General features: G+C 41.3%; 1 protein-coding gene across 5 annotated transcripts in view; it reads right to left on the minus strand.

Annotated features, from left to right (window-relative positions):
• DCX (doublecortin) overlaps window positions 1-26,638 on the minus strand; it is a 77,868-nt gene that overhangs the window by 11,229 nt on the left and 40,001 nt on the right. For 3 of the 5 annotated variants that reach the window (XM_032196031.1, XM_032196029.1, XM_032196030.1), the window contains exons 4-5: window positions 11,122-11,224; window positions 7,052-7,189 (exon numbers count right to left, since the gene is read on the minus strand). In XM_032196031.1, the coding sequence (XP_032051922.1) occupies window positions 7,052-7,189; window positions 11,122-11,224 (241 nt within the window). The remainder of the gene's footprint in view (window positions 1-7,051; window positions 7,190-11,121; window positions 11,225-26,638) is intronic. The other 2 variants (XM_032196033.1, XM_032196032.1) reach the window with 1 other exon arrangement.

Raw genomic sequence — 26,638 nt, forward strand, 5'->3', positions numbered from 1 at the left:
TAATACAGCAAGACTTTTAAGTGCTGCAGTAGGGATATTAATATTTTATGTGCACCAATGAAAAGCAGATGTGACATCCAAATCAGAAATCCAACAAGACGGATGTGTATCATTACAGACGCTCACATAGAGTTTTGCAGCAGGAGCAACAATTAAGAAGCCCAGTTTAATTTTCTCTGTCTGCTAATGAAGAATAGTGTTCATAATCAAACTTGCATACACTTCTTTGGAACTCAAATGCAAGGAAATAACAAGAGGCAAAGGGCAGATCCCAGGTGGTGTATAACGCTGTTGCTCCACTGAAATCTGCTGATGACTTACGGTAGCTGAGGGTCCCACATAAGCTTGGCTGTTGGAAACCACTCTTTATAGCCATCTTTCATTAGAATTCTTTTTCTTTCTTTCTTTCTTTCTTTCTTTCTTTTTTTTCTGTCAGTTTATTGTTTGCATATTGAATGTTACTTATGTCATTGTATTTGCTTTGCAACCTCAATTTGCTTTAAAGCTCCTCTGTGCATACAACACATCCTTTAATTGCATGAACACGTGTTACCTTTTTTCAAAGGATCTGTTCCTCCTTCAGTGCACAAGACAATTTGTACTTGGGAGATAAATAAGGTTTGTCCAGCAAATGAGAGGGATTATGGAGAATATAGCATCATGTCATGTTTGAGGTGGCTATGAGAGATCCAGGTAAACTGAATTCTCTGCCTGCCTCTCCCCAGATATTTTAGCCAAGCTTCTCATATACAATTATTCCTTGAGTGCTGCTCAGGTTTGCTTGGCTGACTCAGTCTCTAGGTCTGGATTTCCAGCAATGACAAAGCACTAAGACCTCTAAATGAGGTTAGTGAGATCCATCTTTAGAGTTCAAATTTCTATCGATGAACAGAACAGGAAAAAGCAGGGCCAAAAGATTACAGTAAGTGCTTCAAATCTGTGGAGATACATATATCTCTTGCATTTAGGAAAATAAAGCTAACACTGCTTGCTCCATCGGGGTTTCCAGTTTTGTGGATGACTTCCTAGTGTGGGGAGGACATGCTCCTACACCACAGGAGAGGGGAAAAAAAAATGTGTGAAATATGTGGATAGTCCAGGTCAGGGTTTGAAGAGACACCAAGAAAATAAGAGAGGTAACAGCCAGAACAAGGAGAGCATAGAACAAACATGGAAATAGCAGCTCATTTACCAAGCACAAGCCATCCTGCCCTCCAGGTCAGAAGAGCCTGCAGAAAACATATTGACTCCACTGTAGCATTTATTCAGGAATGTAAGAATTCAGATTGCACAGGCATCCTTCACTCAGGCACCTCCCAACTTCCAAGCACTCAGCTCTGCACTGTTGGTACCCCTTTCTCACTGCATTTTGTGAGGGTGATCTGCCCACTGGATGTGTACTGCGGATTGTCAGCCAGCAGAACATAAGTAAGTGTAAGTGCTATAACAAGCTGCTCTATCCTCTGTGCAATCCAAAATACATCTGCTGCCTTTTTAACACATTCATAGATAATGACCCCAGGGAGCTAGATCTGCTGTCACGACAGACTGACATTCTGTATCTGTTTTGCTAATTGCTGCTGCTCTGTGAATATGCTTTTGTCCCTCTATCCAAACCCTCCCATTAGAGGAGTAAGAAATTAAAGTCTTGTAGCAGTGCCTCAGAGCCCTGCTCATAGGGTCCCTAAACCAAATCAAGGCAAAACTGGGGAAAAGACATCTTCAAATTTCATCTCAGGTACCCGTGGCTCTGGACTGAGGGACTGAGATCATGCTGGATTTAAAACTTTCCTACCACAGCACATGTACGCACAATTAAACTCTTGTTTATTATGTGAGCTACTCTAAGATACATTCAGATTTTTATAACAAAGAAGTAAGGGGAAAAGACATCGTTATTTTCACTCCATGTTCCTCACCTGAGATTTAGCTCCGTCTTTCATTTGATTTGACTTCTTGTTGGAGCAGTCTGGTAAAGAAATCCTTAGTCCTAATTCTCCCAAACTTCATGCTGACCTTACCCATTTGAATTTCATGGAACCTGTATGACACCTTAGTCCATCCTCCTAGACAATACCAGATGGCTGCCTCATATCCACCATATCTTGGAATTACCATTGGGTTTTCTCAATTACGCCAGCACATAAACCCATCTGTGAGTTGCTGTGGCAGGACACAGAAGCAGGAACACAGACCAGTCTCCTCATGACCAGTCTTTTTCTGTCATGCCAGGAGTAGGAACTGGATGGTTTTCTGCAGGTATAGCTTAGTCTGATTTTTTTTAATTCCCTATGCTATGTTATTTAGCAAAGCTGACTTCATGGAAAGAAACATAGAGGCTGGAAAGGACCACAAAAGCTTTGTAATTCTAATTCTGTGCACTAAATCGCAAGCAGGTGTATTTGGGTCACCGTCAGTAGAGATCTGTCTAAATTATTTTGTAAAAGCACCAAGTCTGACAGGGACTCACAAACTCCCTAGGAGACCTGTTCCACTGAATAAGATCCATATGATGGGAAAGTATTCTAATGCATAATCTATATGCCCCTTATTAAAAATTAAACCAATGTCCTTTCCTGTCCCTGATGAGCACACAAGAAAATTGATCCTTATCCTCTTTTTAATACTTTAAATGCACTTGGAGAGTATTAAATAGTGCCTACCCGATCGTCCTTTTTTCTGACCTGAATCAGTCCATTTCCCTCAACTTTTCTTCCAAGAGTCGTTTTTGAACCTAAGGGATTTTCTTCTGGATTTTCTCTAGTTTGCCTAGACGTTTCTTAGCATGTTCTGTCCGTACCAGAATGGAGCGATCATTGTGGTGCCTGAAGAAATAGCTGAATCAAAACAGAAATACACTGGCGTTGCTAAGAAGGTGCATATATGGGTTGGGGGGTTAACGAGATAAGGAAGAAAGGATTCCCCTTGGGAAAAAAAGGATTGTGGTCTGTTACCATCTGGTTATAGCAAGACACTTCCTCATTTTTCATTCATTCATCCCACCTTCGTTCATTCATTTCAATGACTGCATGGTAAATGAAGAGATAAAAGTTCCATGCCAAGAAAACAGTGTTTAACATGTTTCTGTGGATTAGCTACTTCATTTTTCAAATATTGTTGGAGCTGAAGGGCTCTGGCTGCCTAGGGGGAATTGAGCTTTTCACATCAAGGCCATGACATGTCTAGGCAGGAGGCAAATTGCCTCCGGCAGAAGGTAGCAACTTGACTGGTGAAGTCGAATCACTGCAGCTGGAGCTCGTATCCTCCATGCAGCTGTACTTCTGCGCATAGGCTTTCGTCCTGATGGTTTTTTTTAAACAAAATATTTTGTTTGTGTCTTCTGTTGCTCCATGTTAATCTTTGTTATCTTAGAATGGGATCTGACCACTTACATACTTGGCTGGCTCATTACCAGGATGGCTGTAACAAGACAACGAAAGAAAACATTACAGTTGACATCTAGCTGGTGATAAGACCAATTAAATGGCTTAGAAACTTCTTTCTTTTCAATGCTGGATTTCCAAACTTTTACATATATTTCCTTCTGTATTCTTCTATTATTCTGACTCAGGTGGCTCCAGAGACCACTGTCAGGAACAACATTTTTGGTGCCATCAGGAGAAAGTGAACTCCAGCCAGCAGTACTCTCTGTGTCTCTCACAGAAAGCTGGTTACACCAGGTCCTATGTTTCTCATTGAGACGTAGATCACTAAACCCATAGCCAAAACCAAACGGAGCAAAGGCTAGCAATGAATGTAGATCATCTGGCACAGAAGGCAGATCCCTACACTTCCAGGCTGACAAATCAGCTTACCTGGGAATCTACACAGTCTATGATGATGGCTTTCACAGCGTAAGGCCACACAGTTGTATTAATTCACCTGCATAATCCTGCAGCATGATTGAATGACTGAGATGAACATGTTAGCGTGCAGGTCAGTGAAGCAGTCTTGATCAGCTGGAGGGTTGACAGTGTCCAGGCTGCTCTGTGCTGTGTGCCTTGCTTCTGGTGGAAGTCTGGAGTATATACTGACATCACTCTGCTGATGGAGATGTCTCTTGTCACTGGAAATCTGAGAGCTGGTAGCTTTTGTTTTAGCAATATTATTTTACAAATGTTTTCAGAATACACTCTTGTTTTCAGAAATAACCCCAAATAATTAGTGTGAAAGCTTTTTTTTTTTTTTTTTTTTTTTTTTAAATGATTCCATGTGCTTTGTATACACATTGGTATAAACTCTCTTGGAGAATGCATTGGTAAAGAAGGCTTGATCAGCTCAAATGAGAGAGAGTCAGTGGAGGAGACTGGAATAAAACACAAGTCCCCAAATACCCCAGCCTGTGTGGAGGATAGCTGCTGCTATTTGGGCACAAAGCATTTCCACAGCTTTAAAGGAGAAGTGTTTTATTGATGTTGACACACAAAGTGGAGTGAGAAACAGTGAGTGGTGGGGGAAATATATGGAATGTTGTCATGCTGTCAATGTTACATCCCCAGAATTAGCAACACTACCAGGCTGTGCTGAAGCAGGCTTTTTCTGTTCCCCCTGTGCTGTAACAGCAATGTAGTACTTTTGTCTGCTATCTACTGGCATCAGAGCTGTTGCCAAGGAGTGAGGCACAGCTGTGCATGCACAATCTGCCCTAAGCCTTAGCTGCCTGTGTGGGTACCACACGTGCACTGGCAAATGCTACTGACCACTGTCCAGATGTAAATTCACTGCATTCTCTTTTTTGCTGCTGATAAATTATGCACCATTTTCCCAGCTGTTTTCATGGGAAAATGGAGTAAGAAATGAAAGAAAGTAACATCCTGTAAGTGTAGTGTGTTTGTAATAAGAAAGGTTCAGAATTCTTTCACACAAACAGTTAGGAGACTCACCTCAGAACCTGAATTAAAATCAAGAGATTTCTCAAAGGTGGAAAAAAGGATAAAAAATAATACATGGAAAGGAACTGAAAAGAATAAAATCTAATAACATAGAATCAAAGAAACTCCAAGATCTGAAATGACAACCACAACAGAGTGAAAGGCAGCAAAGACAAAAGGTACAACTAGGTAGGAGATCAAGCATGCTGGAAAAATACTTAATGTACTTGAAACAAAACGGCTTTTAAAACAAAACTATTTTCACAGAAGAAATAGGTGAGAATTCTGAAAAAAAATTGGGTCAGATCATCTTTTATTAATCAGGCTTCATTCAGCATTCCCTGCCTTTCTCAAGGTGATAACTTCAAAATCCAGACAAGCCTGTTGATTGTTTATGTAAATATTGACTCTCAAGTGATGTGTAGACACACTTTCTTTATTAGAAATTCAAGGGACAAGAAGACAAGATGGTGATATTCTTTTTTCTCTCTGTCCTGAGAAAACAACCGTCTTTGATTAACTTTCCAGGGCTAAGAGTTTGGTCATTTTCTATTCTCATTAAACAGGACAGGCTGCTACTTCTGTATGGACATCGCAGGAAAGTACGAAAGACCTTTGTCTACATGGATTTAAGAAACTTGATTTGTCCTTCATTACAAGCCTTAACTCCAGGAGCTGGCTATTGTTTGACATTTTAATCTCCCTCTGAAAGGCTCAACTGTGTTCATCAGACTTCATCAGATGACTCACTGTTTTGTTCTCATGAGTCATTCAATCAGTTAAAATCAAGAACACAATAGTTGCCATTTCACATTAGACTGCATGCTCATGCAACAAAGTCTAGTTCTGGTGGCAATTAGCACCTGATACTTATGGAGTTTAAATGATGTCTCAGAACTCATGCATGGCCTGACTCCTAGATCACTGAATAGGAGATTGTTTGGTTTTGTTTTTAATCAACAGCAGATTTTCAACCCCATTTTCAATACACCTACGCAACTCCACCATGCATTTGGTATTGTAAAAGCTTTTTAGATTAAGCAAGCCTGAGTTTAAGAACAGTGCGTACTGGAAAATTGAAGGAAAACTCTGAATGCAGAATCACCTTATAAATAAGTAATTATTTAAACCAAAGTCTTGGCATGTGCCAACCAATTTCACATTGTCTTTTTAAGTAGCTGAAGAACATCCAGAGACCCTAAACAAATTAACTGCTTCATGGCGAAAAGCCTTCTGAATACCATTAGGAGAATTTTAAATCTAGTAATCCAATATCTACTGATGGTCAATTGTTGAGTGGTGTTCACAAAGAAAATACAATGTGACACTATGAAGGTGAAAAGCAGTTTCTGCTTTATATCACCTGTGTTTATACTGTGGGTCACTTGAATTCAATCTATGAAGCTTTCCTGGAATCCTGAAATGCTTAATTGGTGATTTGGCCATTTTAATGAAAGGCCATGTCAGCCTCTCTTTTGGAAAAAGTAGCAGGACAGATGATAAACCTAGAGACCCAATCTCTCCATTGTATGACTATAAAAACCACCAATTACAAGAGGTGTGATATTCAGCCAGGCCTTTAATTTATAGCCTCTGCAGCTCTCCATGTGTGCTACACTGCCAATCCAGTTGCTACTGAAGAGGGAGGGAGGCATTTCAAATAGTGAATGCGGCTGCAGCAAGTCAGGATTGTCATTTTGCTTCTCTGTTCTACTGAATGAATGTCTCTATCACAGCAATAAGCCCACCACCAGTTCTCTAGCTGGTAGGTCACTGGTCTTCTTTAAATAGTGATTAAAAGGGGACACTTCTGACTTGTACAATAATTACCATTTGCATTGCACAAGAGGTTATTCCAACTCAGTCTGTACCTAAAGCAAACATACAGGAATATTGTGGGCCTTGATTTCCTGCCTGCAAATAGGAAACACTTGTTTTTAAAGATTTTTTAGAGCAAGAGGCTGTGAGACTGTGGCTGGTGCCATCCCAAAGCCATGATTACACTTATCTGACAGGGAATTCCTCTCCAGTATTTATTTAGTGACCCTGTAAGCTAGCACCAGCTTCTTGTGCCAAAATCTCAAATGCAAACACCAATGGTCAGCATATCCAAAGACACACACTGCATGTTTTCCTCTTGAGCAGATTTAATATTCAGACACCAGAAAACAATCACTCACCATCTTGATGGTTACCTGAATCAGCTGGAGACTTGCTGCGGCGCATAGGAGCTGGACTCTTTGCTGAGCTCTTCTGAGGGGTGGGAGATGACTTACTGCCCGTGGCAGTCGCCGGGCTCCCTTTCATCACCCGGCACTCTGAGGAAACAAACAGCAACCGTGGTCATGTCCCTACCTAATCTCACTGTCTATGGACACTAGGCGTGAAACACCCATGGGTGCCTTAGGGACTTTTGTCTCCAAAGACCTGTAAAAACCTCAACACCAAGGGAAAAACTGGCATTTCCACATTTTCTTCAGGGCAGAAAGGTGACATTTTAGGGGGAGAGCTAAGGGAACAGCTTTGCTCCTCTAGAGGAGTTGCTGAGACTGTACATCTAGGTCAGGCTGTTCTCCCTGGCAGGGCCCATCGTTCTACCTGGGTTCTATCAAGGTTTTTCTGCCCTTCCCCTTGCCTTGGAGCCCACCAATTAGTAAGCACAGTGAAAACAGTCAGCACGTATAAGGGAAGCATATATCCCGTGAAGACCTAGTGGTAGTAATGATGAGTGCCATTTACGCAGGTGTAGGAAGCCAGCAAATAGCTCGTGGCATGACTTAAATACCTCCAAGTTGTGCCTGGGACACCTGCCCCAAGAGGCATTCACTCAGCCTGAACCAACCTCTTTCTGTGTTTCAACAAGCTGCAACTTTACAGATGCAGAAAGCAAAGATGACAAACTGGTTCTAAAGAACATGTCCTCTGTCCTGGCCAGTCATCCCTTTCTGAAAGGTTTACATAAAGAAATCTAGTAGATTTATGTGCTTAAAGATAAGAGCAGATGAGACTGTGTTTTCTAAACTAAATGCTGACAAACTCACATGTGTCCCAGGAATTCAGGCATGTCAGATCTTCAAAACCAAGATTTATTTACATAGAGAGTTCATAGAAAAAGAACGTTGCCATCCTTGAAGCTAACTTTACTCAGTTAGGATGGTGGCAGTAAAAAGGGAATTCCCTTTTTTATCAAACGCTAACTGGTCTCACCTAACCTCCTACAACAGATTGTCCTCACCAGGCTGTGAAAAAGAGTGTTGTTTTTTTTTTACAGGTGAATTAGACGTTCCACATACACGCAGGTTTTCATTGGGAAGTTCAGCTCAGCATGCATGGGCTGGACTGAGAATTCCCCGGACTGCATTCCCTGATGGGAATGAACAAACGCAGTACAAGGCGGATCAGTAATTGGTCAACCAAAAACAAGTTGTCTGACCTAAATGTATGTGCTATTTACTTATATATCAGAATATCTATGAACATGTAATTGCCCTAAATTTTTCTCCAGGCCTTCCTCATTTTCAGACAGTCAAAAGCCAGTCTCTTTTTCTTCCAGACGGTTTGTGGGAGAGTTTGCTGTTGGGTCATGCAGTACAAGAATGTGAGGAGATGATTCCTTGTGCTCCAGAGATATTGCATGGTGATAATTAAATCTACAATAAGTTTATTCTCTCTCCTACTAAACAGAATTTGTAAACTGTTAGTCAGGTTAAAAATAGGTGTGTTTTGTTTTGTTTTTGTTTTCTCCCCTGAAGTACCCGACTTCTTAAAGATGATGCTACAGAAAGGCTTCTAGGGCTTCAGACAGATATATCACAATTTTTTAAACATGTATAGGAGAAATGATGGTGGGAGAAGTTGACTATTTCTCCTTGGTACTAAATAATCATGTCTGATGAGGCACTGTGAGATAGCCACTCAGGAGAGTGTGCAAATTACTGTTCCTGGTATTAATCAGCCAGACCAAAACATGGGAAAAAATCATCTTCGGGCACTCGAGAAGTAATATTTTTTATGGCTCTTACACATAGCTGTGTAACAAAAACAATGCAACGTTTGGATCTCAGAGAGCAATTCTTTTGCCCAGACCAAGGCAGCAAATGCTATGTGAGGTGCCTCACAGGGGTAGAGTGAGTCTCCAGGTGCCCCTGTGTGGTATCTGTAAGTCAGGTACAGGTTCTCAGAAACCAAGGGAGTTTAAAAGGGTGTGAAACATCAGTTTTTAGTCACCTGAATTACTCCGTAAATATAAAGCTAAAAAGGGAAAATACTTTATGTTGCCTCCTTCCAAGAGAGAATCCAGATTTATTTTCTCCCCAAAGGAATAATTCAAAGAAACTCAGCTTTGCATTTTCCAGCACAGAAAAGCTGACGGAGGGATTTCTCCAGCTCAGCCATTGGCAAGTGCCAGTACACCAAAGGCAATTACCGGGCATTTGTACATCTTGAAACAAGGTAGTAAATGTGGGGATCTGATTGTGCTGACATCAGTATAAACAGGCCTCTTAACATCATGGGGGTGAGATTTCAGTGTGCTGATACTGAAACCAGCGGGTATGAATGAAACAGAGCAACAACATCTGGAAGGTGCTCAGCAAAAGGGATTATAGGGCAGAAGCTGTGGTGGCCAGTCAGGAGGAAAAAGATGACATAATCTGCTGTTATGGTATTTCTCGTTTTGTTTCCTGATGTGCTGCCAGAGTGAACATAAAAGCCAGCAATCCAAGTGCTTGTCATCCAAACAGGCAAGAAAAAGTACCCGTGACAGAGGAAATTTTAATAAGTGACATTCATCTCTAAGACCTCAGCTTCTCCTTGCAGCATCTGACTCATAACAAGGAAGGATGATGAGCGGATAATGGGAAAACGCTGCTGGCTAATGGCTCCTCATCTGTTTCTTGAGAGGTGCAGGGCACCCCCACCCCCCTGAAAATAAAACGGAGAGCTGCAGTTGCTCAGTGCCAGCCCAACAGCAAACTTGGCTTATTTTTATTAGAGAAATCCAAGCTGGAAAAATTAGCAGAAACCAGGAGTGTAGGCAGAGAGCTGGGCTTTCCATCAAGTTGTTCTGCTAGGACTGCATGCAATCTGTTTTACAGTGCGGGACTCCCCATGGAGCTGACTCAAATGCAGAGCGTTAAAATAAAATATGAAGCTCACATTACAGATCACTCCTCCAGCCTGACACAGCTCTCTGTCTGCAAAGTTTCAGTTGAAGCTTGGAAGCACTGAAATACCCAAGACCACCAAATGGGTTCATCTGGACTACACAGGTGAGAAGTACCAGTGTCAAATAAAATCGGTCTTGCTAAGAAGTCATAAAAATGTGGTGTTTGAACATTAGAAGCTGCTTTACCTCCTGGTATACAGCAAGAGTTCTCTTTGGTCTTCGGTGCTGAGCCAGTTTGTAGCATACAAGATAGCATGTAGGTCCTGCTCCCTACACAGGATACCTACAAGCTTTCAGAAATAAGTCTGAATGTTTGGAGACCACATTTTCTTCTAGTTTAAATAGTCAAAGCTGCATTTGTTGACTTGCTGCACTCACTGGCACCAGCTGACACCCTGTGCTGTTGGTATATACAGTTGCCAGGTAGGGTAGGTGGTAACTCCTACAAGCAAGCTCTGTATATTCTGTGAAATCAAAAATTTAATGGTTTAATTCATCACAGAGTCTCACATTATTACAGATTTGTGGTTACAATCATAACAGGGACAAATAACGGTGCCGTCCCAGTCCCATCTAACAAGGGAATTACTGCTCTGCTTTTTGAATCAGCAGAAGAAAGAAGTAGAGGGAGTGATTTTTCTTTTTAATTGTGCTTGTTCTCATTTTTAATATTCACAAGCACACCTAAGGACAAGATCGACAAACAGTGGGTATGTGTTTCAAATAGAAAAGTAGAGACTATTCTTCTACTGTTTAGGTCTCAAGAAAAATATTTTCATCTGATTGCAACTGGATAAAGTTTAAAGGATATACAAGACCAGACTTTGCAATAAATATCAAAGTAATGGTACAGTGCAGCAGTCCACCTACTTTGACATGGAGTATCTCAGTCAATGTTTGCCTAATTAAAATATCCACTGACTGTATTAGTATCACGAAAGGATGTTGAATACCATGTACTTGGCCTTAAAGAACAGAACAAAAGCATGCAGCATTATTATCTGTTACAAGCAACCGAATGGTAATCAAATAAATTGTAATCAAATAAAAACAGACTGGAGAGTAGTGTGTGTTTAATGTTACCGCTTTCATCCAGAGAAAAGTCATCCTGTGCATAGCGGAATTTTTCTGGACCACAGGCGATAAACACATCATCATCCCCAAAGAAATCGTGGAGACAGGTCACCTACAGAGAGAGCAAAGTCATTCATTTTATTTTTAATTGGCAACATTCTGATGTGGCTCAGCTTTAATTTAAACAGGAGGGCGCTGCCTTTCCGCTGTTTCCCCGTGCTAATGTGCTCCTTGGTGCACAACACAGCTTCTCTGGGCAAGTCAAGCAGAACAGTGTAATTAAAAAAAAAAAAAAAAAGTAGAAGAAGAAGGAAAAGGATCCCAAATACCCTGCAAAATCCAATGAAGTATGGCATTTCCAATCCTTTCGGGAGTTGACAGGCTACATTAATCATCCTAGTGAATGGTCCAGGCATTCCTGAGCTACTTCTACAACAAGAAGCAGGGGTGACCCCTCACAGGGTTGGTAGGCAAGGCTGTGACACCACTGCCTATGCTGATGAGTCTCTTAATACCAACACAGCCAAAAACTCAAGGTCTGCCAAGAAGAGAAAGAGTGGTTGGGCACACTACAGAAGATGTCTCCAACACCATTAGCGCTTCAAGCAGGTAGTTTGAACCTGCAGATAGTTATGGAGCTGGTCAGGAGACCTTAATAACACCTGTCTTCCCCTCCTCTCCCACATCCCTCTACCACTTGTGTGCTGGTTGGCCTGAAAAGCTGGGAGCACAGCTGTGCCCTGTTTGAATCAGCCAGGACAGTACTGCTGGTGGCTGTTCAACATCCATTTTTCTAGGTGCTGCTCTGTGAATGAGCAATTCAGATATTTACACAGTTACAGTCATGGTAATTCGCACAATTGCCAGTGAAATAATGGATGCAATTACACAACAGCAGCAAGATAACTATGCTAATGGTAATGCCACTGGAGCCAGTGGTTATGACACATTAACTCATGTTAATGATATTGTGTAATCTCCAGTACTGAAAGTTAATTCAAGTCATCTCCATGCAAGGACTAGTGCAAAGACATTGCTCTTTGCAGAGACCCTTTAACAGCCAGACTTGTCATTGGCATCTTGCAGAAATCGGATCAGGCTCCTGGCAAGCTGACAGGTGCTCTTCCATCTTTACAGACTGCTTTGAAAACTCATAAAGTGCAAAGTAATGCTTATTTTCAAGAGGGGGAAAAACACTACTGAGACAACGTTGGAAAGTCCAACCACAAAACCTTAATGTTCAAGAGGCAAGTGTGTTCAGCCCTGAAACTGCCTCCGCAGGCTGGAGAGACACATAAGTACCTCTACCCAGCTGACAGGCCAGAGCTTCAGCCTGAGATCCTGATTAAGCACTGTGGCAGGAGGTAGAAAAAATGCTCATCTAGCAGCACACCAACCTGGGGCATCTCCAGCATCGGCCAGCCAGGTGCAGCCCACCAGCAGCACATCTGCACACCTTGGTGAGCCCAACAGCGTGGGCACAGACCTACTGCCAAGGGGTGAAGTTTAAAAACAAAGAGTTCAGCTTTTTCACAAGGCCATTCCAAGTGCCTGCAAGATTGGCACCAACATTTATAACGGAGATATCAGCCTGACAGCTGAAGCCCAGTGCTTTGGGATGTCTGCCCATGTCTGCCCACTGGGGTCTTTACAGAGGATGCTTTGCAAGGGACTGGAGTGAGCACTGGAGAAACTTACTGCAGACAGGGCAAATTTTTGTATCTACTGATCAGTTTGAGCCAGACTGTGAAAAGTTAATTTCAAGCTCTAAAAAATAAAATGTAAAGAAGGTTTTTGGCTATCCTAAAAATCTCAGTATTTCACACTGGTTAATATAATGTATAATTAAAGCACTGCCTAAGAGTGCAGGCTCTGTTTACAATGCCAAACATGAGGGAAAAAACCTCCTTTTCTCATCAGTGTGACTTTCAGAATGGAGCAAGATGAAATCTGCTGTGGCATTGGTTAAAGATAGAATATTCTTTACAGACTTCAGTGAATACCAATTTCTGTTTGCTTAAAATTAGGCTGAAAATAGTTAACACATTACCTATTGAGAATTTTCCCACAGAAAAGATGACATTTCAAACCAGCATTTGTTATTACAGTCCTCCCCAAGGGTGTATGGCACTGATTCATTTGCAAATAAGTGGGTTTGGCTCAATACACGAGTTCCCATCTGCCTGCTAAGTGCTATACCTATGCCATGGAAAAGACTCGTGGGTTGCTTGGCTCACCCTTCAGTATGGAAAACTGCTGTACACTTAAACTTCATGCAAAGCTGGATCACAGCAGACAGGTTCAGCAAGTTCACAGCCTTTTAGACAAAATCAGAAAGAATCCAGAGGCGCTTTCACCATCTGCAGGTCACAAGCCAAAGTGTGTATTTTGTCCTTGAGCTCCCCATGACCGCCACAAGCACAAAGGAAATCCAGGCAACCAAGGAAACCTTCAGATCAAGGGTCCAAATGCGATGGAAAGCTACCAGCATGCACAAGGACAGAGACCTGATTATGTGTCAAGCAGACTTCACTTTGTTTCATTCTTGTCCTTTCAGGCTAGTAAATGAACTAGATAACTTATTTGTTGTGCTCCTAATATTCAGGAAACAATAACTTCTGTATTCGTTTCACATTTCATTTCATTTCCCTTTCATTTTCTGACATAATTTTCACTATTAAGAACTCACCATAATATGGTGGAAAAGACAGCCACAAAATAACCCTATTCTCATCAAACAATGGAAACATTGCAAAATTCAGAAAATAACGTCCCTTCATGCAGTTCTAAGATAGCCACATTGCTTCTGTTCACCGTGTGTGGTATTTCCCATTTACCTTTTGATTAGCAAACTTAAATCCCTTACCAGTACTGTATGTCCCTGCAGCATGCTCCATACACATCACTGTCTACACAAAGCTGCTGGAACAAAATTTGTTCATGCAAATATGCAACCGAAGTGCTGGATCTTACTGCAGCAGAACCAGCTTGCCTCAGTGTGCATAGAAAAAGAAAAAGCATTTGGAGAAAGCCCTAGATACATATCCCTGAGGGACAGTAAGCTGGGAAAAGGGACTGCGAGCTGCTCTGCTGGGACAACCCATTGGAAACTTCATTAGCCAGCATGGACCACTTCTTGTCCTGAACTTCTGCCTTGCATTACCTGGCTCAGGGATTTTTAGTGACTCCAGAATAACCCTAAAAATCGTCTGATCTCTATTCTTCAGAAGTATTTTTTCAGGGAAAAAAAAAAAAAAAAAGTATAAAAATGAATACTACAAGTCTCTCCCCAGGCTGTCAGGACCATTTTACAAGTACATTTTCTGCTTTAGTTTACCCTAGTCAACTGTTCTAATTATATCCAATAATTAGCCTGGAACACCATGAAAACCCTGGAAAAATTTATCCCAGTGGACAAGCTAAAAATCATTGTTTTTATATGCTGCATCTTGCTCTTAGCTACGAATTCATTAAAACAGGACAGAAAAATGGTAGCAGCCTGCTAGTGCAAAGACCTGTGCTGCTACCTGGAAATGAGGATTTTGTTGGTGACTGTTACCTTGCACAATTAGCAATGACATTGGAAACCATGAAATTACTAAGATTTTGGTTTTGGTTTTACATTTTTAAAAAAATCTATGCACTTTATTATTATTATTTACAATGGAGAATTAAACTTGTCTGTATAGTTACAGTAGATAGAAGGCATTGGTTTCCAAGCTGAATGTCCATGCCTTTGTTTAAAGGAGGAATTTTAATTTGCAATTCAGGATTAAAAAGATAATATTGACATAAAACGGATCATATTGCATTAAATGTTTTCTCTCCATTTCCTGCAGCTTAAGCAATGCCAATAAAGAAAGCTAAATCTTCACACTCCAGTAGATGAGGCACAAATTTATTTCTTAGAAAGTAATTATTTCTAATACATTTGATGGTAAATTTTTTCTTTGTGTCAAGTTTTGATTACTTTTTTTTTTTAGATTTTATAGTATATATAAGGGAAGAAATAGGAGTTGGCAGAGATTAATAGATCTAAGGGAACACAAGACTACTTGTAATTCCTTGCGTTTTCACCAAGTATAGTTTCTTTCCTCATTAAACGAAATCCTCTGCTTATATTAGAGAAACCTTCCCTGAGCAGACAATATAGCTAGGATTTCCAGGAGGGAATTTCTGCAGTGGCACTCCATTACTGTCCGCTGCAGCAATTTTAATTGCAGAAAGAAAAGGTATGGCCTTCTGAGGGATGCTGAGCCTTCTAGTTCCTTTTACCACAGTAGCTGTAGAACTATTTATCAGGATTTTGACAAAATGGAGCTTGCCTCAAACATCTCCCTGGATGTGAGCTCATGGTTTGCTTCAATGTCTTTGATGCTGTAGGTATTCGGAGTTCACCTGGAAAAGGAGCAGTAAATATGCAGGGTATGTGTGCACAGCTGAGAATAACCAGCTATTTCTACCATCCTCCAGGAGGCAGCAGAAGTATTTCAAAATTATCATTCAGAAACGAATGAAATAGCTAAAAACAATTAGGAAACAATAATCTGAAGGCTTAAAACCCTAGTCTGAGTCACCTACCAGTGCAAAAACTCCTGTGCTTTATAAGGGTGTTATGAGGACCGTTTCTTCCCATTCTTAATCTGCAGAATGACCGAGTTTGCTGTGTCTGCATGGCTAATGGGTTGCCCACACTGCCACTCCTACCACCAGTATGAAGATTGTCACAGCAGTAACAGGCTCCAGCCACATTTTGGTTGCTTTCACTGCTGGATCGAGCTTTGCAGCTTCTGTGGCTGGCTCTTTAGCAGGAGGCTTCTGGTAGCCTGGATTGGCCACCAGCATTTGCCAAGAATAACACAGGGCATGTGTCTGAAGAGGAGGACATCACCAGGAGGGTTAACTTCACTGTCTTTTTCACCTTTCTGAGAAATGTCTTCATATTATCAGAGGCTTCTATTTTTAGCCGACAGAGCCAGGTGAGGCTGCATGATAAATGGTCAGACACTGTAGCCAGTGATTATTCACAGCAGTGATTTATGTCCATAATCCTGCTCCCAGATTTTCCATCTCTTCCTTACATCGCAGAATGAGCAAAGACCTCTGCTTAAATGGCCAGCAGAGATCTGGAAAGGAGATTTGGAATAACACCACCACAGGTCTGACCCGTGGGCTGAACGTCTTCTGTCTCAAGGATTTTTATCTTTAACTACTTGATTCTGCATAAGTCTTAGGGTAAGTGAGGGCCAGGGCAAGACTTCTAGCTCTGACCCTCTCCCTTGGTCATAAAAACTCGGTTAACTCTTCTCTCTGTAATAACCCTCCTGTTTAAGGATTTAGATAGCAAAACAGAACATACATAGGCAAGCTGAAACTGTTCCCTAATAGTTATGCTCAAAGAGCAGAGATGTCTATTTGCCTTCTTTGGATCACCATGATACTTCAGCTTAGAAGCCTCCAGAGTTCAGAACAGGGTAAAAATTGCCTTCAGAAAGAGTTCCCTTTAATACCAGAAAGACCACAGAAGACAATCTGCATGCCATGCACTCAAAGCCTATCAAGAGCAGAACGGAGTGAAGACCTACTTTTCTTTTCTGAGGTGCTATGGTAAATGCTATAAGATTGAACACACCTGACCACCTGTCAGCTGAAGGCAATGTATTTTAGATGCTTGCTAATGGCCTTTCTCTTTCAACACTCAAGTGCCAGATGGAGCTGAGGATGTTGGACCAGCAGCTAAACAGGCGCTAAGAGTTAACTGAGCTGAGAACATATCTAAATTCTGTTTAAACTCTCTTTTAACCCAAACTGGAGATCTGATGGACTTATTTATACTCCAAGACCTGTACTACAAGTCAAATTGGCAGTGGCATGTTTATTTCAGGTCCAAAAAAACAAAGTCCTAAGTCACAAAGGCTGCCATGCTTTACAATTAATCAGTGGTGTGCTTGCAATCAACAAAGTGTGATGCAGAAACCGAACACATCCAGACTTGTCCACACGAAGGCTCAGCAAGGTCATGTTTCAGAGTGAATATCAGGAACTAATGGACACACTGAGTAGACTTTAAATGAACTGCTTTCTTTTCTCCGACAACCTCTTCACCACACGGCCAGAAAGAATAAGATTTCTGATGACTTAAGGGGTTGAGCAGATATAATGGAAAAGAAAGATGTTAATATTGGAATGCACAGCACTTAATACAGTTTTTTTGGTAACAGTCTGAAGACTGAAAGCCCAAAGCAGACACCAAATTGATTTACATTTTATTAGATTCTGGTTTCCTGCATTTAAAAAGAAGGGATGTTTGGATTCAATTACTTCTTTAAAGTATGCACACACCCACTCAATAGATTCCACATTTGCATTCACAGAAAGAAAATTACTTATCTGCTTTTAGGAAAAAAATACTGCTTAAAATGGATAAGCAATAGAAAGATGCTTAAAGATGCAAAAAAAGCATGGATGTTGGCATCCACAAATGGATCGAGAGCATGCCAGCATACCCAAGTCAATGCCAAGGATGCGTGTGCAATATTACACAGTCTCTGGAGACCCTCTCTGAGCTGCCCAGCAGCAAGGCAAGGGGTCTTTGTCATCTGCTCTTCCATCCCTGCTGTGCCAAACATCCATGTGGAAAGCTGTCGAGAGCAAGGTCATGCTGGCCCTTCACGATGTAGTGCATATCACGAGGGGAAGGAAACATCACCTCTATCATCTAGGTTTCAGCATGCATAATTTGTCTGCTCTATAAAAGGCTGCAGTGAGATTTCCATTTTTTAAACATTGCTCAGAGACCTCAGCTTTCTTTTGTATTCACAGAGACCCAGGGCTCACATTTAAACCTGCATTTGTTTCAATCAAACTATGAACTCTTCTGTATAGATTTTTTTTTTCCCCTCCTTTTTCACCTTCAGGAGAGAAAATTCTGGGCAAATCAGCATGATCAAATGTTTTCTTTGATGCATGAGGGAATTTTTACACCCCTTTCCTTCATTTCTCCAACTTAACATCTTTTTATTGATGAAAAATGCAGATGCCCTTAATTAGGCTGCATAGTGGACTAAGTTGATTATGAGTGCTTTATGTCCACATGGAGTATTTTGCTATATTGCACCTAAACCAGCTTCCAACCAACATGCATTTTTTGGACTGATTTTGTGCTACTTATTCAAGTGGAAGAAGAAATATTCATGCATGTACATACATGGCAGCTTGTAAGACTTGATGCAAGAAGAAATGTTGCTCTCAAAAGGGCTGCAGCACAAGGTGCCTATTTGTTTAAGTACTGGAGATGGAATAGTAGGATAGGATAGGATAGGATAGGATAGGATAGGATAGGATAGGATAGGATAGGATAGGATAGGATAGGATAGGATAGGATAGGATAGGATGGGGGGGGGGGGGGGGGGGGGGGGAAGGAAAGTAGCCAAGCTACCCAGTAGGAATGTTAAAGCTGAATTTAATATATCTGGTGAATTAGTGGTGCTTCCAAACTATGTGAAATCCAATTAGTCCCTGGAAGAAAGGTTAGTTTGTTATCGCCTTTCCCCATACATATGGAGGTGACTATGAAACAGATACATGTATTCAGGCTGTTGGCTCTTTTTGCCTAGGAGAAAGGCTTGTTCTTGCATTCAAGAGGGTATTAACACTGAGGACAAATATGCTGTGCAGTTCGGGGGCATGAGCAGCACGGCAATCAACAATATATTAAAAAATTACCCTTCTTCCAGTCAGAAAAACATAAAGGATCAGGGACTTTGGAAGCAGCATGACTATATGGCCAAAGTCAAGCAACACTGCTCGAAATGGCAGCCTTGAAGAAGGGGCACAGAGAGTCTGTCAACCTACTCAGGGTCAGGCTGAAAAACCAATGGGCTGAAATTTCCAGTTAATGGGATTGCCAGAAACAAGCTCTTAAAAACCAATAGCTGTTACTGATCCTATTGTGCATATCTTCATAAAAGAGAAAGGCGGCTGTTCAGCTTTGTGCAAGTTTTTCTTTAACTGTCACAATGGCACCGATTGTGATGGAGAGGAGCTGGTAAACAGATCCTCACCCTGGCTAAATAAATAAATAAAATGCAAACCCCAACAACAAAAAACCCATGTACCAGAATTGAATATGCTGGATGCATGCCCACAAGCAACCCCGCCATCTTCAGAGAGCACAGAAATAACATTACCATTAGCCAACCAGCAGGCCCAGAGGAATGAAAAGCTACGCCAAGCATTTACCACTTGTAGGCAGGCTCTGAGGGGCTGGAGGAGACCAAGAGCTAAGCCTTACTTCCTTACTCTCACAACTGATCCCTGTGTCCCCAGGAAGCTGTATTTCCATACACCAGACTGCAGCACCTACCCGGTGCATGAGGAGGTGAGCAGCAGCGTCCTCACAGCCACCCCTCTGCCTGCTGACTTTCAGGTGTGGAAGATGCTGGGGAAGGAGGGAGTAAAACTATTTTTTCTGAGAGAGCTGCTCCCATCCCCACACTCAGTGTGTGTACCCTGCTTAAAAGACTATGACATCTCTGCTTTCCTTACCCGCTTGAAGGGTGCCCTAGAAGAGTCTTTTCCATCCCTCATTGTCATATAAATGTTCCTTGCTCCGTCTCCTTTCCCTTACCAGCCAGCACTATGTAAAAATACCTCTGCCAGTTAATTATGCCATGGTTAGATGCATCAAGAACTTAACTATCAGCCCAAATGTTTCAAAGTATGGTACACTGGCCAGCTACAAGAGAGATTTCTTTGTGGGCTTTCACCCACCTGGGTACAGGTCTGGCCTGCAGCCCAGCACCGCAGCAATAGTGGCTATAGATGAACTTTCACAGGGGTACAGAACGGATTCATTTATGTCTTTCCCTTTTCTGGGGATACATCCCTTGCTCTTGCAACCCCATTCTCCCTAACTATCGCCTAGAGTGTAGCCATGGAAGCAGAGGACAGCAGCCCTGCACGGTGCCTTCAGGCAGAATTAAGTTATGGCAAAATGAAGAGGGTTACACAGGTGTCCAAAATAGCAGGATTTGTTCCAACAGCCTCTCTGTGATGTGGTGTAAGATGACATAAGAGAGGAATTTCTGTCTTTGATAATCACTCTGAGTGACAAAGGAAATCATATTTAATATGAACAGATCTGGTTTCCATGCAACAAGTGGATGTGTTTTACCAACTGAGGAAGCCTCTCCGTGAGAACTGCAACTATTCGACATCGCCGTGTGCCCTGCTGACTTCAGTAACTTCTTTCCAAAATAAGCACTAGGGAAAAGTCAGTGTCAGACTTGCCATTATTATTAACGCATCAGGAGAGCTGGAGGACACTTCAGTTCAAGTCAGGCATCAGCACTGACACTGAAGGCAGCAGGTTTTGAACTGTCTGTGCCTTCCCTAGCACAGCAGCAGCAGCACGCTAGCACAATTCACTACAGATAACCTCGTCTTCCCTGGCATTTGTGGTGAAAAGTTTATTAGGATTATGGCAACAAATTAGCACATTTTTTCCTGAAGAAGATGTGTTTTAACTTAGTTGCAATTAACAATCTTTTCTGACCAGACAAGACTCCTCTGCCAACTCAACTTATCACGTACCTGTATCTCAGCCTGCACTGGGTTGCTTGCAACTTCTGCTATTTGGGGTCTCCAACTACACAGGCTTTCAAAACACATCTGCTATTTTCATCATATCTGAAAAAAATCCTTTTCTGTTAATTAATTCTTAGCTGTGGCACTGAGCTCATATTTTGTACAGGATCCCCTCCATTTTGTTCAACTTCAACAAAATCCAAAATACTTTCTCACCAAAAGAGATGCCAAAAGGAAAACATTTTCACTGCAGACACCATTAATGAAAACAAGACACAAATACGAAGTATTGGACCTTCAAGTCATTCTTCCTAATACACATCTCCAAACCTGACAATGACCAAATTGCCCTGTCCTCCAGCTGTAACTTTATTTGCAGCCTATGGATCCAACTCAACTTAATTTCTGAAGACCAGAAGATGCAACTGGTTCTGTATCTAATTAGCTCTGCCTTTGGATTTCACCCCACTCATAAGCATCGAAGCTTTTGCTCAATAGCTAAAATATTCTGAAAAGACTCTAAAAGGCATTTTGACTAGTCAAACTTCAATGTTTGCAAGGATCTTTATTGCACTCTTAATTTTGGAGATTAATGGGAATTAAAAATGGTGTCCTTTAAAAATTAAATTGTAACAGATGCTACATTAAATCTAAAGGAAAGTAACAATTGCCACCAAGCTGTTCTTTCAGGGCGATAAAATAACTTCCTTAATTATAATTCTGAACATGTTCTTTGTGTTTTGGGAGATTTCCTGAAATCACAGCAAATGCATATGTCCTCCCTATCGGCATAATTTTGTTTTCACCTTAATTTCTGTTAATCTTTGGATAAAGCTATTATTTTTTTCTAATTAACCAGGTCTTTTCAATTCAGCTGACAGCTAAAAGAGTAATGGAAAATTCAGCATTATGTTCTGAACTAAACCAAATTAGGGTAGAAATTAACAATGTTAAGCAGGCTGTGAGATAAAAATACTTTGTAGAGAACATATAGCAATGCTGCTGAAATGAATGTCTCAAAGCTTCTCAGATGAAAATGCTTTCTTTATTTTACTTTTAATTTGAAATATGTCCCGTCCCTTCCATTTCTACATACCAATGACAAGTTCTAGCCTAGTATGCAGTAATGTTAATGGAATAATTGATGCAGGAATACTGAAATAGATGATGTGTAAAATGGCAGGCTGCATAATTGTCTGGAGTGAGTTCAAGCATTTCTGCAGTGAAAAATAGTCCTGTTTTATAATCCTCTCACGTCTCCTTGCTGCTGTGTAGCAGGCAAATTTCATTTGGAGAGGATCCCAGGATGCCATTGATTTACCAAGGGGATTCCTAAAGGTTGAAGGTTAAAGCCTTCTTGCCCCAACTTAACAGCACCTGGGAGAGGTATCAATGGATGCACGCTAATTTTGGCAGTATTGTTCAAATTACATCATTTTAATGAAGGTATTGCACATCAGGCTGAATCTTTGTCATTCAGCAGTGACAAAACAGTAGATGACAAAACACCTTATATATATATATATATTACCTTTCTTTTCAAAATGTGAAGTATTATGTGATGGAGGAAGGGGGAGCAGGAAGGAATTTTAAAAATTATGATGCAATTAATTTCTGCTTCTGTGAAATATGCAAGAGCCATTACATTTGCTTGGTATTTCTCATAAAATGAGTTGTAAGCTGCTGAAGCAATTAGAAACTAATTGCTGGAAGATCCCCCCAAGAGATGCAAGATAAAAGAAACAGGAGACAGCCAGAGACTTGGAAGCAGAACTCTATCTGTTTCCTCCCCAATCTGTCAGAAATAGCAAATTCCACTTCTACAGGTGCCAGGGTGACTCCACGAGCTCACACATCAGCTGCAGATGGTTATACGCATTTACATTCCCTTTGTGCGCTGTCTGGGATAATTGGGTACTGCTTCTCTTATTTGAACCACAGAAAGAACACATCTGGACTTTTTCCTCTCTCTTCTCCTTTGCTGCATGAGCTCATCAGCTCTCCACACATCATTCACCCTCCATCTCTTCCTCATCCTTCATCCCTCCAGACTGACTATGTCATTTCCATGACAAACGGATCCTTTCCGCTGGTGTGAAGAACATGAGCCCAGCAGCTGCCCATGCAGGGCTTTTCCCGGCTGCCACTGCCACTACCAAGGACTGTACGGGGCTGTTCATCCTCAACAGCACCATGGTGCTGCTGTGAGAGTCACAAGCACAGAGCACGTGCTGCAGCAGCCCTTGTCCTCCCAGGGCCAGGCACTGCAGATATTTCCCCCTGCTCAGACCTGGTGTGCTGAGCCTCACCTCCCCAAAAAAGAAAGAAATTCTTGTTCCTTACAGGCGTCGAGGCAGCTGCTGATCATTTATGGACCCAACAACTCTGGGTCGAAGCACCAATTCTGAATCCTCATTGTGACTGTGGGGATTAGTAACTTTGCAACGACGCTTAAAACCAAGAGACAATAAATAATCTTTTGGTAGGGTTGGGGATAGCTTAATATCAGTTCTAATGTGTAATTTTTTTGTTTTATTTTGATTGTAATTTTCTTATGGATGCCAAGAAAGAAGCAAGGCTTCCTGTCTGTTCCTGGTGGATATGCTGCTCACATGTAAACTCAGATGTAGATACTGCAAAAAGACTGAAAATACAGTTATGAAAAGAAATGTGAACAAAACGTAAACAAAAGGGACAAACCCGTACTGCTATGCAAGCCTCTTGGTACAAATCTACTGAAGTCAGGAGAATTATACAAAGCATCACTCTGACTTTATTCCCTGATTAAATATACTGATAGCACTTCTAGAACTTTTTTTTTTTACTTTTTTTTCTTTTTTTTCCCCCTCAAATGCTTTATAGCTTCCCTTTGCTCCCTTCCCCTTTCATCTCTGATCGTTTTTGACAGGTAATCCAGCAACATCAGCCTCTCCTGAGGAGATCCCTATACCCAGAGCAGTGTGCTTTCAATTTGCTCCAGCACTCTAATAAACACCCAGTCCAGACAGCACAGGCTGGGCATTTTTAAGAAATACTGAACGTCTGTGATTCCAGTTGGTTTTAAAATGAACTACAGATACACAGCATCTCTGAAGCATGTGAGAGCAGGAATAAGCAGAGAGGTAATTGTAACAAGACCAGCTCTTTGAGCCCTCCTACAATATGTTGGCAATTTTTCTGTCTCTGAAGTAATACTGTTCAGCCCAGAAGATAGATTTCCGTAGGGAATGTGGTGCTAGTTCACCAAGATGTCACTGTGCTAATCCAACTGCCCTTTTTCTTTCCCTACTTCTCCCTCTGTACCGAGAAGCAGTAAAGCATCTGTGACCAAATAAGGCAACACCAGAATATCCTTTAAAAAATTCTATCGTATCCTGACAATTAACATGCTGGTGCAGTCAATTCTTGGAACATCAAATCTACCATGATATGTGCACACTGGAGTGATTTAACAAGCATTTTTCTTTTGCTCTGCTGTCTTGAACTCAAACATGCTGAAGTAATTTTAAAAAATGGTTTTCTGTTTGTAGTCCAGTCTAAATATTTTGTTTCTTTACTCGAGAGAATACATAATGCACACCATTGTATGGTTTTTGTTTGTTCCGAGGAGCTTTCTTGGAGGAAATAAATAAATAAATAAATAAATAAAAGCTTTGAAGATTGGCCTCAAATAACAAACAGTATATTCTTCTCTGCTACTAATTTGCACTTTTTTGCAATAACTAGGGAAGTATTAAATTTTCTTATCCAAGCTGACCTGTATGAAAGAAATTCTACTCAATCATTTTCCCTAGTAACCTGATGTGGTTCTGTAACTGCTGTCCCTCTCACACGTGGCATTCAGTCACGTTTTTATTTGATTTGGCCGTGGAAATCACCTTCTGGCACACATGACCTGTTCTGCATGGAGGCCCTGCCGGGTGTAGGACCACGCTGCTCGGGAGCCGCAGGGCCCTGGAACAGCAGCGGGCAGCTCCCTAGCGCAGAGCTTCCTGGTAGCACTGTGCATGCTCAACTCTTCCAGTTACCATCAGTTTAGGGAGAAGCTATTTTGCATCCAAACTTCTCTTTTGGAAGCAGACCCAGACTGTATCAGTATGCAATTATTTAATTTAAAGATTACCAAGTGATCGTGTAAGTGCTGTATCACAGAATGACATTGACTCATATGAAAAGGTGGATTTCAGTGTTATCGTGGCACTTAGGTGTAAAGTTTAGGCCAATGGTTGGCAGATCAAGATTCCAGTCTTTCCCTGAACAGTTGGTTGTGTTTTTTTCTTCTCTTTGGGATGCAAATGGAAAATACGGACCAAATCATCGTCTCTTTAAACCTCTTTAAGGTGCCTTCCTTACATATATCTAATAAAAAATAAGGCATCAATATTGCAAGCCTTTACTCCTTGCCCCAATGATACACTGATTCTGCCTTAGACACATGTGAAGAGACCCTAGCGGTGCTTACTCTGTCTTTTGCATCTCCTGTAATACTGCTGATGGATGTCTCATCCACTGTAGTGCCAGAGCTTGGTCTTAGAACTTACCCAGTGAGTCAGATGGTCAGGTCTGAGTCCCAGACATCATGCTGGCAGTGTTTGGTAGCTGCACTAATAACTGTGCACAGTTTAAACAATATGACATATACACTTTTAAATGAATAAGACAATGAGATGCCAGGAGCAGTAGTATTACATATCGTGGTGCCTGGGCTATAGTAGTAAGCCATATGAAAAATAATGTCATCCAATATAGAATTTCCTTGTACTGGACTTAATTTTGCACATGCTGATGAGGACCTGGCCCTTTTTTCAGCAGGTAGCATACCGACACACATGAGGAGGCATTCTATTTAGACTGTATAGGTATTCATTTTATTGTCATTTTCTGCTCAAGGTTATAGCTGCTAAGAAGATGACTACTGGTTTCTCATTTGTGTATGCAGACCAACTCGCCATTTGAGGGTTAATGAATGATAGCAAATGGAAGCATGACAATAAAATTAGCAATGCCTCGAGCAACAAACTTTATCAAACTCCTAAATTTACAGGATTAGCAATGGATTCAGTGCAAATCTCTGCTACGGGTATTATGAGTAAGATTTATGCCAATTAGCAGTAATAGCATAGATTATTTGGGAAGATCATTCACAACAATTAGAAGCTTCTACTTTTAAACTATGTTGTTAGGACACCCATTTCAAGCATTTGTGTCCACTTAAGACTATTTTTTACACATCTCCCAAGCGCTATTTCATTTTATACTTTTTTTTCATACATTTCATTTGATATTTCATTTTCATTCATGGCATTGCTTCCCAAGGCAGTGAAGAAGACTAAATCATTCCTTTCCTAAGCTCAGTCTTGCAGCAGCTACTCTCGGTCTCTTTAGATTCAGGTCAGATTGCTGTCAGCAGAATCCAACGTGCATCACATTCTTCACTCCTCTACATGAGGTATGATTCTGATCACGCAGAGGTCAGTGGGAAAATTCCCCACTGACTTCAACATGCATTGGATCAGACCCTAACCCCCCAGAGCAATCAAGAGATCTGAAGGAAAAAATTACAGTAATTTATTGGTTGATGCCACCTGACCAGTGGAAGACATCAGCCTGTCTCCACCAGAGAATTGCTGATGACAGGACATAGCTCCAGGCTTCTGCAACGGGCACTTTCCCTGTGGGCATCAGCACAGCAAAGTCCATGCACAAATCTCATTGGTACCCTGATTAGAAAGTGACATCTGTATAAGACGTAGACTTTTCCCATAAGTTCTCATGCTATAAAACAGGGACAAAGCTGAAACAGGTGCCAGTCCAGATTAAAACACTTCTGTCCCTTGGAAATTCAGGTCTGATCCATTTTGTGTGGAGAACCTTTGAGTATGGCTCTCTACAACCAAATTGTCATGACTTACTGAACTGCCAGCACAATATCCCTTCA

Source organism: Aythya fuligula, chromosome 13, assembly GCF_009819795.1.
Source record: "Aythya fuligula isolate bAytFul2 chromosome 13, bAytFul2.pri, whole genome shotgun sequence".
Lineage (NCBI taxonomy): Eukaryota > Metazoa > Chordata > Aves > Anseriformes > Anatidae > Aythya > Aythya fuligula.